The sequence below is a fragment of the Pollicipes pollicipes genome, unplaced genomic scaffold, assembly GCF_011947565.3.
Source record: "Pollicipes pollicipes isolate AB1234 unplaced genomic scaffold, Ppol_2.1 Scaffold_4002;HRSCAF=4701_pilon_pilon_pilon, whole genome shotgun sequence".
NCBI lineage: Eukaryota > Metazoa > Arthropoda > Thecostraca > Pollicipedomorpha > Pollicipedidae > Pollicipes > Pollicipes pollicipes.
Window position 1 is genome coordinate 19,223,699 of NW_023596420.1, and position 13,112 is coordinate 19,236,810.

Consider the following 13,112-nt stretch of genomic DNA (forward strand, 5'->3'; position numbering starts at 1 on the left):
GAAACGAAGCTTAGGCGCGAAGATGGTGCATTTACTGGCGCGTCTGGCATGGTGCAGGGAGACTTTCTTGTACAAAATTCGGTTGTTTTCAGTATGGCCTTGGTTTGTGCGCGAGTGGTTGTTTTTATGAGTGATCCGTTTGCCGGTGCTGCAATTTTGAGCTCGCATGGACCGCACATAGCCTTCATTTGCTTTGATGGCCAGAAAACGTTGATCTTCCGGAATGACACGTTCTCATCACGAGGCTGAACAACAACGTAAGAGCAGAGAGGATCCAGAATTGATTCAGAGGGCAGGCGAACACTGGTCATTGTCGAGCGAGGGTCAGCATCAGAGCGAGTAGGCACCGGGTGGTCGAAGATGAGCGAGGGTCCGAACCAGGGGCGTTGGGTGGAGGCGGGTGCTGTCCAGACACCGCGACGGAAGTGCATGAACCAATGGAATGGGCCCGGGGCGCGCGAAGGTCATCAGGCGAAGTGGTAGCCAAGGCGGGGCTAGCGGTACTTCCGTCGTCTATATCCAGGGAATTATCGACGTCAGAGACCGAGTTCGAGTCCGTGTCAGTGTTGTCCTTACGCTTGTTTCGCTTCCCCATACTCGTGAAGCGAGAAGAGAACAAAAATTAAGCGTGCAGGTGTGTTTGGAGCTAGTGCGAACGGAAAATCACGGGAACGACGATGCGAAAAAGGACTCCTTGGCTGAGGGCCACAAAAGAAGCAAAGCCCTTGCTTGCTAAGGTCTTGCCAGACGGGTATATGGCCATCGAACGCGAGCCTTGTGCATCATGGACTGCTGGCCGGAAGTAGTCGATAATTTCGAGCGGCGTGGGAAGGAGCCGGCGCTTTGGGCGTATGTATTGTACACATATGCCTCCCGGGCATGCGTGCTCATACTCACAAAAACGTTTTGTGAACCTAGGTCACCTGAGTCGTTCTCAGACTTTTTCGTGACGTCACTAATATGAATATCTTCATCGCTTCGCCACTTCGAACACCAACCGGCACATCACTTACGACATATGACACTACAACATGTAACTTATGGCAAATTTGGCACACCCCATGAGTAACATCGGCAGGATATATTTTTGTGCGGTCAGGGTTGCTGCGAATGCACTCTTAAGAATATACGCCTCGTCCAAGCGAAATCGCCCGGCAAATTACGCTGGTCCTATTACCGCTGCGGCTACTGCCACGTATATGTACTTGCCCGGAAAAAGGACGATCGAGATGATGTGTGACCAGAAAACGCAAGCACGTTACATACATTACCTGATGTGACCATTGTCTGCTTCCTGGGTAAGCGGCAGGCTAACAGCAGTGTAGCAACAAAGATGGTCAATGAAGCAGATTGCCTTAGCCTACCATTTGGGTTTTACATCATGTTTAAACCTGTCCCCAGGCGCCTGTGCTGCTGAACGTTTTGCAGGAAGGCTTGAGGGCAGTGTTGGTCATGGTCCACACTAGTGCCTAATTCTGCAAGATTATGTTTTTTATCAGCTGATGTTTTCAAGATGACAAAATGTTCAAGGCCAATGAATGGTTATTGGTCTAAGGATCATTCTGTCTGATGAGGACCTGTCAAAGCCTGATGAATCATTCTAATATGCTGATATGGCATAACAATCTGGGGGATTAAATGAAAAGCCATGTTCCTTCACCTGTGGTCAGGCAGAATTTAGATATGTTCTTTGTCATTGTTGGCATTATGCAGACTAGTCAGTGACTGACTAGTGCAGTGATGAATGAACATAGCTTTGGAATTGACAACTTTCACTAACAGGTCAACTGGAGGTGTGCTGCTGCTGGACAGATCAACAACCATGTCATTCCTGGAAGACTCATTCATCATGTTTTTCTCCCAGGTAAGGCTCAGCAGAATGGTGTTATTAAACCTTCACTAGTACTCCCCCTTAGGTGCTTTCTTGTATGTTTTGAATGAACAAGCCAAGGCACACAAATTTGCACTGGTGAACCCCCTTCATCACCCACCAGGAATAGTGGTTTCTGTTGTGTAGTATAGTCTTAACAAGAGGGCCCAAACCTACAATGCTATTGATCTTGCATTGTCTGTCAGTGTTATTGTGTAACTTAAGTAGTGATTCTCAGGCACATGTTAATTCCACAGGTATTGCTCCTGCAGCATTGTTAATGTCTAGGTCAGTGGAGCAAGGTGTACAGCTGTTTGAGATTTATTCATGACAGTATGTACTGCAATAATTTGAGGCATCAGTGGAGCCAGAAGAGGTCTACCATGAATGTATATCTCAAGGCCTACAAAGCATGACACTGTTTCATCTTGTTTATGTGAGGACTCACAAAGCTATGGGAATGGTGTGTGATCCTAATGCTGAAACTGCTGTATTTACATGTCCTTGGTACTTTCCAGGCCATTTTCTTCTCTGGTGGCTGGGTGTTCTTCATCAAGATGCTATTTAAGGACTATGAAATTCATCATGTTCTGGTGCAACTTATCTTTTCCATCACATTTGCTCTCTCCTGCACCATGTTTGAGCTCATTATCTTTGAGATACTGGGCTTCTTGGACTCAAGGTAATCAGGCCAAAGGCTCAGACACATCTGAACCTTTAACTCTGTAATGAATGGTGGGGCCCTTCACATGCTTTTGTACCCACTTTCATTTGTACCCACATTCATTTGATTGCTGCACCCACAATCCTATAAAGGTAGGATAATCATGACATGTTTTTTTGTTTGTTTTTCAAAGCAATCTGGTGGCTCTCAGTCTTTGATAACTTTGAACAGATAAAGCGAGCTGTCATTTTGCACTACAGTAGCAGGCCTATTGTACAGTGCCAGGCCTGTTGCAGTTCACGCTACTTTCACTGGCACCTGGACCTGTACCTGATGCTCTTCATGGTGGTCGGTGTGATCCCTTTCTACATCGCCTACTTCGTCATCTGCAACATTGGCAGAGGTGGGTTGCACACACCTTTGATAATGCTAGCCATGCTGGACATGCTCACATGCACCTGGCTTGCGAGTGAAATTAAACTTTACCTGTTTTAGGGTGATTAAATAGGAGTGTGTCACACCATTCTCGCGTGTCTTGCCACGTGCGTTATGCTACTCTTGTATGCCACGTCACTCGCATCATGCCACTCTCGTGTGCCATGCCACTCCATGCATTGTGCCACTCTCTTGGTCATGGCTCTCTCATGTGTCAGGCCACTCTCATGGTCACGCCACTTTTGTATGTCACGCCGCTGTCATAGTCACGCCACTCTCGTGTGACATGCCACTCTCAAAACGCCACTCTCATGTGCCACACCACTCCTGCGCGTCACACCATACCCATGTGTCACGTCATTCTCGTGTGTCACGCCACTCATAGTCGCACCACTCCCGTGTATCACGTCACTGTCGCTTGTCAGGCCACTCCCGTGTATCACACCACTTGTGTGTCACGCCACTCCCGTGGATCAGGCCACTCCCGTCTATCAGGTTACTCTCGTGAGTCACGCCACTTGTGTGTCACGCCACTCGTGTGTCACCCCACTCCATTTGTCACACCACTCCCGTTTGTCACGCCACCCTCGTGTGTCACGCCACTCCCGTGTGTCACGCCACTATCGTGTGTCACGCCACTATCGTGTGTCACGCCACCCTCGTGTGTCACGCCACCCTCGTGTGTCACGCCACTCGTGTGTCACGCCACCCGTGTGTCACGCCACTCGTGTGTCACGCCACTCTCGTATGTCACACTACTTTGTGTGTCACGCCACTCCCGTGTATCAGGCAACTCGTTTGTCATGCTACTCCCATGTATCACGCCACTCCGTGTGTCACGCCACGCCTTGTGCCACGCCACGCTGGCAGCTGCTGCGCCCCTGATGATGCCGTGTCGCCGGCACCCGCAGCAGTCCAGCCAAACAAGCATTCTTACATAGCATTGGAAAGGGGCTGAGGGACCCTGAGAAGGGCTCAACTACCTGTGGTTAGGGGATGTTGGACCTTATAAAGTCACCCAAGATGCAACCTTGACTTGAGAAAACGTTCTGTGTCTTAAAAGACTAGAAATGCACACTTTGCAAAGAAATCACTGGCTACAGCAGGCCATTCATCACTTCGGTTCTTTTGAAGGCTTTAAAGATCGCCCACAGCGGTTTTCAGGAAGAGGACTGTGGATCATGGCCATATGACCCACTAGGGCCCCTCATCGACTGCTTTCATAAGGAAATGCTTGGCTGAGTGGCATCAGGCCGTCTGTGGAGGACCAGGGGTCGCCTCTAGATCGTCAGGCCATCTAGGCTATCTAGGTCGCCAGGCGAGGGTACTGAGAGTATATTGTACCCATGGGGTAGGTCGTTGGATGGTTGAAATGGTTGAGAATGTTGGTCTTGTATTGCTATTCTAAGCGTAATATCAATTTTGAACTTCATCGTGACGTAGTGCGACGTAAGTGTGCAGGTTTGTTCACCTCAGTATGGACTATTTTGATTCTCATGTGCGGGATGCTTTTCGATTCATTGCAAAGATGGCAATCCTCAAGTTGTGACGGGCGCCCGCTAGCTGGCTGCGGACGCGGCCTACTGCGCGGCTTGGAACACTATACAAAGCGCGTCGGCGAATTTGTGCCAGATGCTGAAGATGTGGCGACAGCGAAGATCACCGCACTTTGTCTTGGTTGTATACCGGATTAAACGCATCACTATACCGATAGTTTGCTTTGAAGTTTAGTGTGAAGCCACATGTCTAAGTGGTGTAATACACACAGAAGCAGGACTTTTGCAAAGGTATTCTGAATCTCGAATTTGCACGCGCTTGCTGTTCTGTGTTGGAAGTAAACAGACCGGAAGCCTGCCGCGACCTCCACGCCACTGACTGTTGATGGTGTGGCCGTGTTGCAGTGCCCCGACACCTGCAGCGGCCTCTCACGGTGCTGACGTGGCTGCTCTTCCTGTACGCCTTTTGGAAGGTCGGTGATCCTTTCCCGCTGCTCAGTCCGCGGCACGGCATCTTCAGCATCGAGCAGCTGATCAGCAGGGTGGGCGTGATCGGCGTCACCGTCATGTCCATGCTGTCTGGCTTCGGAGCCGTCAACTATCCCTACCAGTCGATGGCCATCTTTATGAGGTGCGTCAGCTCGCATGGACACCACCGGGTCCTAAAGAATGCTTGCAAGGAAAGGTCATGTTTGGAGAGACTCATGATAGTGCCTTAGAGGTGTTGAACACGCTACTATTTATCTTCGCAAATGGCTATTTGTTTCGAAATGACTTTTTCAATACAGAAGATCACATAGAATATGGTGATCTCCGCCGTTGTGTACCAGTGCCGGTGTTTGGGTGATACGGCGGAGGTCTGCGGGAAGCCAGTGGTTTGCCACGCCGGCGCCCGGTGACGTGTCGCCTGCGGTGCTGGCTGCAGGCCTGTGACGCCGTCCGATGTGCAGTCCCTGGAGCGTGAGCTGCTCAAGCGGATGGATATCATCTTGGCCAAGAAGCGCAAGCTGGCGTTGTACCGGCGCGACAGTGTACAGCGCTCGCTGGGCGGCGGCTCGGTCGGCGGCGGCGGCGGCGGCGGCCGGCTCTGGGGCGTACTGGCCGGCGCCGCCTCCTCAGTGTTCAGCGGCGGCGCCAGCCAGAGCCAGCTGAAGCAGGAGATCGCCGCCATGGAGGTGCGCTTCGTGCCGGGCCCGACCGCCGGCCGGCCTGGCTGGGGAGTGTTGACGGGGTGGCGGACGGGTACAGGGCCCGACCGCGGGCTGGCCCGGCTGGGGAGTGTTGTTGGGGTGGGGACGGGAGCCGAGCCCGGCGCCGGCCCAACTGAGGGGCCCCATAATAACCGCAGTTTCGTTTATGCCGTGATGGGTCTCGTGACCGTCTTTGGTTGCGCACGAAAAGGTGGTAATCGTAGAAGTGGGATCCGCACAGCCGGCTTGATGGGCTACGCGCAATGGAAGAGGCGTTTAGAAGGCCCGAGGCCGCGGGGTCTGCCGGCTGGAGCCGCCAGGAGCGTCGGTGACTGCCTTTATTGCCTTGGTTGACGCCGACGGTAGCCGCCGACGGTAGCCGCCGACCCTCATCCACTTGATGGGCTGCGTGCAACGTGACATGGCGGTGGCATGGTGTCCGCTGCCCCGCCCTGCGAGACCGCCAGGCCGACCGGCACTTTCGTCCAACAGGAGGTGGTCAGACAGCTCTTCCTGGAGGATGTCGATCTGCACTACATGCTTGAACGTATCGAATGGTCCAAAACCTGGAAGGGGAAGTACTTCAATCTACTGGGATATTTCTTCTCCATGTACTGCACGTGGAAAATATTTATCGTAAGTTTCCTTGTAATTGGTGTCTTGTTTTAGCCATAAGAATTGCAGGGGAGTAAGCAGATGATCTGCATATGTTCCACTTGAATCAGAAATGGTGTTTCCACGTTAATGGGTACGTTATCGCAGTGTTTCTTTAACTGAGCAATAGACACCTCGAAGTATTTATTCAACTGCACTACCCAACGATGCATTTATGACAAAGTATTTTGATACTAATTTATGGTAACACACATATCCATCAATACATTACTTATGCAATTCGTTGGCGGTTGAATTAGTCTCAAATCATCCGAATTGCGGCATTGTTATCACTTGGTAAAATGCCTTGACTTTCGGCGTATGAGGAATTCATTTCAAACATCCGTCATCAAATTGATGTTTAAATGCAATTTCCTAATGATGTATTGCGTGTTTTTAAACACACTTATTAGGCCTCCATTTAAAGATGAGCCACCTTATCTTTATTTTTATCTCGTTGCACTAGGATGTGGTGTGTTCACCTGATATGATATGATTTGATGTGTTGCCGTTGCAGTGTACGGTGAACATAGTATTCGACCGCGTGGGGAAGATAGACCCGGTCACCAAAACGATGCACATCGTCGTCAACTGGCTGGGCTTCAATATCGACGTGACGTTCTGGTCACAGCAGATCTCGTTCTACGTGGTGGGCTGCATCGTAGTGACGTCCATCCGTGGCCTGTTACTTACACTGACCAAGGTACGAGCACCGCCGACACAGCCGGGCCTGATCACAGTACGAGTACCGCCGACACAGCCGGGCCTGATCACAGTACGAGTGCGGCCGACACAGCCGGACCTGGTCACAGTACGAGTGCCGCAGACACAGCCGGGCCTGATCACAGTACGAGTACCGCCGACACAGCCGGGCCTGATCACAGTACGAGTGCCGCAGACACAGCCGGGCCTGGTCACAGTACGAGTGCGGCCGACACAGCCGGGCCTGGTCACAGTACGAGTGCGGCCGACACAGCCGGGCCTGATCACAGTACGAGTGCGGCCGACACAGCCGGGCCTGACCACATTACGAGTGCCGCAGACACAGCCGGGCCTGATCACAGTACGAGTGCGGCCGACACAGGCGGACCTGGTCACAGTACGAGTGCCGCAGACACAGCCGGGCCTGATCACAGTACGAGTGCCGCCGACACAGCCGGGCCTGGTCACAGTACGAGTGCCGCAGACACAGCCGGGCCTGATCACAGTACGAGTGCCGCAGACACAGCCGGGCCTGGTCACAGTACGAGTGCCGCAGACACAGCCGGGCCTGATCACAGTACGAGTGCGGCCGACACAGCCGGGCCTGATCACAGTACGAGTGCGGCCGACACAGCCGGGCCTGATCACAGTACGAGTGCGGCCGACACAGCCGGGCCTGGTCACAGTACGAGTGCCGCAGACACAGCCGGGCCTGATCACAGTACGAGTGCGGCCGACACAGCCGGCCTGGTCACAGTACGAGTGCGGCCGACTCAGCCGGCCCTGGTCACAGTAGGAGTGCCGCCGACACAGCCGGGCCTGGTCACAGTACGAGTGCCGCAGACACAGCCGGGCCTGATCACAGTACGAGTGCGCCGACACAGCCGGGCCTGATCACAGTACGAGTGCGCAGACACAGCCGGGCCTGGTCACAGTACGAGTGCCGCAGACACAGCCGGGCCTGGTCACAGTACGAGTGCCGCAGACACAGCCGGGCCTGATCACAGTACGAGTGCCGCAGACACAGCCGGGCCTGATCACAGTACGAGTGCCGCAGACACAGCCGGGCCTGATCACAGTACGAGTGCCGCAACACAGCCGGGCCTGATCACAGTACGTGCCGCAGACACAGCCGGGCCTGGTCACAGTACGAGTGCGGCAGACACAGCCGGGCCTGATCACAGTACGAGTGCCGCAGACACAGCCGGGCCTGATCCAGTACGGTGCCGCAGACACAGCCGGGCCTGATCACAGTACGAGTGCCGCAGACACAGCCGGGCCTGATCACAGTACGAGTGCGGCCGACACAGCCGGGCCTGATCACAGTACGAGTGCCGCCGACACAGCCGGGCCTGATCACAGTACGAGTGCGGCCGACACAGCCGGACCTGGTCACAGTACGAGTGCCGCAGACACAGCCGGGCCTGGCCACAGTACGAGTGCCGCAGACACAGCCGGGCCTGGTCACAGTACGAGTGCCGCAGACACAGCCGGGCCTGATCACAGTACGAGTGCGGCCGACACAGCCGGGCCTGATCACAGTACGAGTGCGGCCGACACAGCCGGGCCTGATCACAGTACGAGTGCCGCAGACACAGCCGGGCCTGGTCACAGTACGAGTGCCGCAGACACAGCCGGGCCTGATCACAGTACGAGTGCCGCCGACACAGCCGGGCCTGGTCACAGTACGAGTGCGGCCGACACAGCCGGGCCTGGTCACAGTACGAGTGCCGCCAGCACAGCTTGCAGGTGGCGCTGCCGCCGGGCACGGTTCACTGTTCTGGCCCGGTGGGGCAGACACGCTGGCGGCCCGGACAGGGACGAATGCTTGGTGGACACACGGCGAGCTAGGAGCAGACACACTGGATAGATGGGAGCGGACACGATGCCGGGTGGAGACGCGGCGAGCTGGGGGCGGACACACTGGGGAGCTGTAGGCAGACACGTTGTCGGTTGGCAGGGAAGGCAGAGGGTAGGAAGCTTTTATATCACACTCAGGTCAGGTGAGCTTGTTGAGTACAAATGTGTTGATTTGCCCCGCCGCAGGCTTTGGTAGAGTAATGTCAGGTGAACATGAAACGGCTGTGTAGGATTTTAGATGTTTAACATAGGTATGTCGTCAAGTTTTGGCGTTCAGAGGTGGTGCGATGTTTGTTTTTCAGTGCCGTGAGTGTGTTGTAACAGCATCATGTCATGGTCTTTCTTTTCGTTTGTTTTCAGCACAGCGTGTTTGCTCTTCAATTTTTTGGACATTACCAAAGCAATGTCGTTGCCCTAAACAAGCCCTATGCTTCGGGTGGTTTTGTCCGTCCTTGAGCATCAGTCAGGAACGGTTGCGCGACTGGTGGTTCAGGATTAGCAACATCACCGGTAACATGTGGCCTTTTTATAAGGTATTTATCTGAGTTCAGGGACATCAATAATGAGTGATGAAACGTTCATTTGTGTTGCGATTTCAGTTCTTCTACGCGGTGTCGAGTAGCAAGTCTTCCAACGTCATAGTGTTGGTGTTCTCTCAAGTGATGGTGAGTGGTAACGGCCGGCGCGACTGTCCCTGGTAAACCCGCGGCCGTGTGAGGCGGCGGTGTTCTCTCAAGTGATGGGGAGTGGTAACTGCCTACGCGACTGTCCCTGGTGAACCCGCGGCCGCGTGAGGCAGCGGTGTTCTCAAGTGATGGTGAGTGGTAACGGCCGGCGCGACTGTCCCTGGTGAACCCGCGGCCGCGTGAGGCAGCGGTGTTCTCAAGCGATGGTGAGTGGTAACGGCCGGCGCGACTGTCCCTGGTGAACCCGCGGCCGCGTGAGGCAGCGGTGTTTTCTCAAGTGATGGGGAGTGGTAACTGCCTACGCGACTGTCCCTGGTGAACCCGCGGTCGTGTGAGGGAACGGTGTTCTCTCAAGTGATGGTGAGTGGTAACGGCCGACGTGACTGTCCCTGGTGAACCCGCGGTCGTGTGAGGGAACGGTGCCCGGGGCTGACCGGCGCTGGCTGACCTTGCAGCCACCTGTCAGCGGCGTCAGGGCAGCGCGGGTCGTTGGTGGTCAGCTCACCACTGAGGACCGCGGGTCGTTGGTGGTCAGCTCACCACTGAGGACCGCGGGTCGTTGGTGGTCAGCTCACCACTGAGGACCCGCGGTCGTTGTGTGTCAGCTCACCACGGAGGACCGCGGGTCGTTGGGGGTCAGCTCACCAAGAGGACCGCGGTTCGTTGGTGGTGCAGCTCACCCACTGAGGACCGCGGGTCCGTTGGTGGTCCAGCTCATCACTGAGGACGTGGGTCGTTGGTGGTCAGCTCACCACTGAGGACCGCGGGTCGTTGGTGGTCAGCTCACCACTGAGGACCGCGGGTCGTTGGTGGTCAGCTCACCACTGAGGACCGTGGGTCGTTGGTGGTCAGCTCACCACTGAGGACCGCGGGTCGTTGGTGGTCAGCTCACCACTGAGGACCGCGGGTCGTTGGTGGTCAGCTCACCACTGAGGACCGCGGGTCGTTGGTGGTCAGCTCACCACTGAGGACCACCGCGGGTCGTTGGTGGGTCAGCTCATCCACTGAGGAACCGCGGGGTCGTTGGTGGGCAGCCTCCTCCCCTGAGCGGGTCGTGGTGGTCAGCTCACCACTGAGGACCGCGGGTCGTTGGTGGTCAGCTCACCACTGAGGACCGTGGGTCGTTGGTGGTCAGCTCATCACTGAGGACCGCGGGTCGTTTGTGGTCAGCTCACCACTGAGGACCGCGGGTCGTTTGTGGTTAGCTCACCACTGAGGACCCCGGGCCGTTGGCGGTCAGCTCAGGGTACAGTGCTCATTATCACCTCAGCAATCGAACAAGGGGTAAGAGCTGCTTCTTTCGCCGTCACTCGCAGTGAGGTTTAGCGTAGTGCTATGAGACTGCGTCCCGATCCGAAGAACTGCAAATGTAAGTCTTGGAAACCAGAGCTCATGAGGCCTGTTTGGTTGTTTAATACCGAAACCTTCCTATGTCCGGGTCACTATCCTGTCTATGACGTCAGACGCTAGTGTCATTGATAAGCGAAGGTACACAGACGTGCAGTGCTAGCACGCTCGCACAATGTCTTATTTGGTGCTTCAAGTTTCCCGTGTGTCCCATCGTTGCAGTGCATCATGGAAAGCCATGTTTATTTTCCAGACCATTCGTGCTTGTTGTGACCGCCGCCGCCTGTAATGCCACCTAGCGCGTGACGTCTTTTGTATGCTGCCGTGGATTGGTGGCGTGTGCGGCATTGTAACGAGGCGTGTGTGGCCACGTGACGAGACGTGTGTGGCCGTGCGACGAGGCGTGTGTGGCCGTATGACGGGTCGTGTGCGACCGTGTGACGAGAGGTGCCTGACCATCTGGCGAGGCGTGTGTGGCCGTGTAACGAGACGTGTGTGACCGCGTGACGAGGCATGTGTGGCCGTGTGGCGAGACACGCATGGTCGTGTGGCGAGGCGCGTGTGGCCCTGTAACGGGGCGTGTGTGGCCGTGTGGCGAGACGTGCGTGACCGTGTGGCGAGGCGTGTGTGGCCCTGTCACGGAGCGTGTGTGTCCGTGTGACGAGTTTGGCTGACGGCGGCGTCCTCTGCTCGGCAGGGTATGTACTTCACCTCTTCTGTCGTGCTGATGCGGATGAACATGCCCCTTGACTACCGTCGCATCGTGACGGACGTGCTGGGCGACCTGCAGTTCAGCTTCTACCACCGCTGGTGTGACGTCATATTCCTGGTCAGCGCGCTCACCAGCATCATGTTCATCTATTTGGCGCACAAGCAATCTGTGGAGAAGGGGGCAGCCGAGCGCGGACTGTAGGTGCGTCTTTGGGGCGCCGCGCATGATCCTGGCATGTGCCCAAGGCGCACGACGTAGTCGTTCGCGCAAAATCTAGCAGGGCCTACTGTGCCGGAAAGGACGATGCGTTCAAGTATATGCCACACCGCGCCCCGTCCGCCAGGGTCTGGGCCTGCCTGAGTTGTGATTTCAACCCTTTAATGGTCGTCTCATACCCGATTGTTTCCAAATAGCCCGTCTGTATCAAGTCATGTGTGCAAACGCGCTACTTTGAAACATTCATGTTCGAGTTGCTCGATACCCAATCTAGCCTTTCCTTGAACTCGTTTTCTGGAGCACTAGGTTTACTGAAGTGATACCGGGATGCCACGGGCGTTTAGTGCATGCCCTCTCAAATAGGGAAGGACACGGCGTCACCGTTTTTATCACGTTACTTTTCTTGCCATGCAGAATTTTGTCATTGTGTTTCCTTGTCTAGCTTTTGGGCCACAAGGGTCGTCTTCAAGGGGGTGCACCAGCCATAAGGCGCGTGATACTGCAGAAGGGGCGTTCGGCTTACAAGTCAGTCCCGTTTGTTGTTCTTTGTATGGCCACACTGGGATCTTGTTCATTGGTGACTCTTAGGCTGCCTGAACACTAATTAATGTTGTGCGCCGTCCAGGATGTCCGACATTGGCGCCGTGTGCTAAGCGGGGGGGGGGGGGGGGAGGGCCTCGGAGGCGAGCCTGCAACGTGTCAGCGGTGTAGCGATGCCGGCTGCTGCGGTCGCCGCACCTGCTGATGGTGGGCGCTGAACCAGAGCACTGGTGAGCAACCGGCCAGGAGGCGGACCGTCCGGGCCTAGAGGGTGTCCGGTGTCCGGCCTAGAGGGTGTACAGCCGGCCAAGGGGCGGGCCGCCCGGGCGGGCGTCCACTGAGCAGCTTGCCAAGGGGCGGACCGCCCGGACCCAGAGAGCACCCGCTTCAGATGGAGCTCGGAGTGACAGTCTGAGCAGAAGGCGCCACGGCGTGGAGGCTGTGCGTTGGACCCGAGCCCGCCTCTTTCGCATGCTGGGCTGTCGTCGGAGCTGACGTCCGTTCGGAATAAGGCGGCGTTACCCGTCACCATCCGAGCCGCGACACTTTCCCGGGATTCTGGGGATGGCCATCTTGCTGTCGTCGGACCGTGCGGTGGAGTCCTCGGATGTCTAAAGCGCAGTGATATCGAAACACCACGGGCTTCTGACTGTACTGCCGCCGCTTTCCGCTCAATTTTAGCAATCGACTACATGCGTCCGTGCAGTTTTGTTGCGAATACATGAAGAGATATTTACGTA

At 55.5% G+C, this 13,112-nt stretch overlaps 1 protein-coding gene across 1 annotated transcript; it reads left to right on the forward strand.

Moving 5' to 3' along the window:
* The first annotated feature begins 1,044 nt into the window (after window positions 1-1,044).
* Window positions 1,045-12,493, forward strand: GPHR (Golgi pH regulator). Its single transcript, XM_037216356.1, has 10 exons — window positions 1,045-1,298; window positions 1,783-1,864; window positions 2,389-2,552; window positions 2,831-2,937; window positions 4,871-5,096; window positions 5,391-5,640; window positions 6,148-6,291; window positions 6,827-7,012; window positions 9,471-9,536; window positions 11,602-12,493. Exons 2-10 carry the CDS (start codon window positions 1,823-1,825, stop codon window positions 11,815-11,817), a joined length of 1,401 nt encoding a protein of 466 aa, XP_037072251.1. The 5' UTR covers window positions 1,045-1,298; window positions 1,783-1,822; the 3' UTR covers window positions 11,818-12,493.
* Window positions 12,494-13,112: the final 619 nt, after the last annotated feature.

Coding starts and splice junctions, on each gene's coding strand:
- GPHR (XM_037216356.1), top strand. CDS start 1,823: ATGTCATTCCTGGAAGACTCATTCATCATGTTTTTCTCCCAG. Junction 2,553..2,830: donor CTGGGCTTCTTGGACTCAAG/GTAATCAGGCCA, acceptor GGCCTGTTGCAG/TTCACGCTACTTTCACTGGC. Junction 7,013..9,470: donor TGTTACTTACACTGACCAAG/GTACGAGCACCG, acceptor TTGCGATTTCAG/TTCTTCTACGCGGTGTCGAG.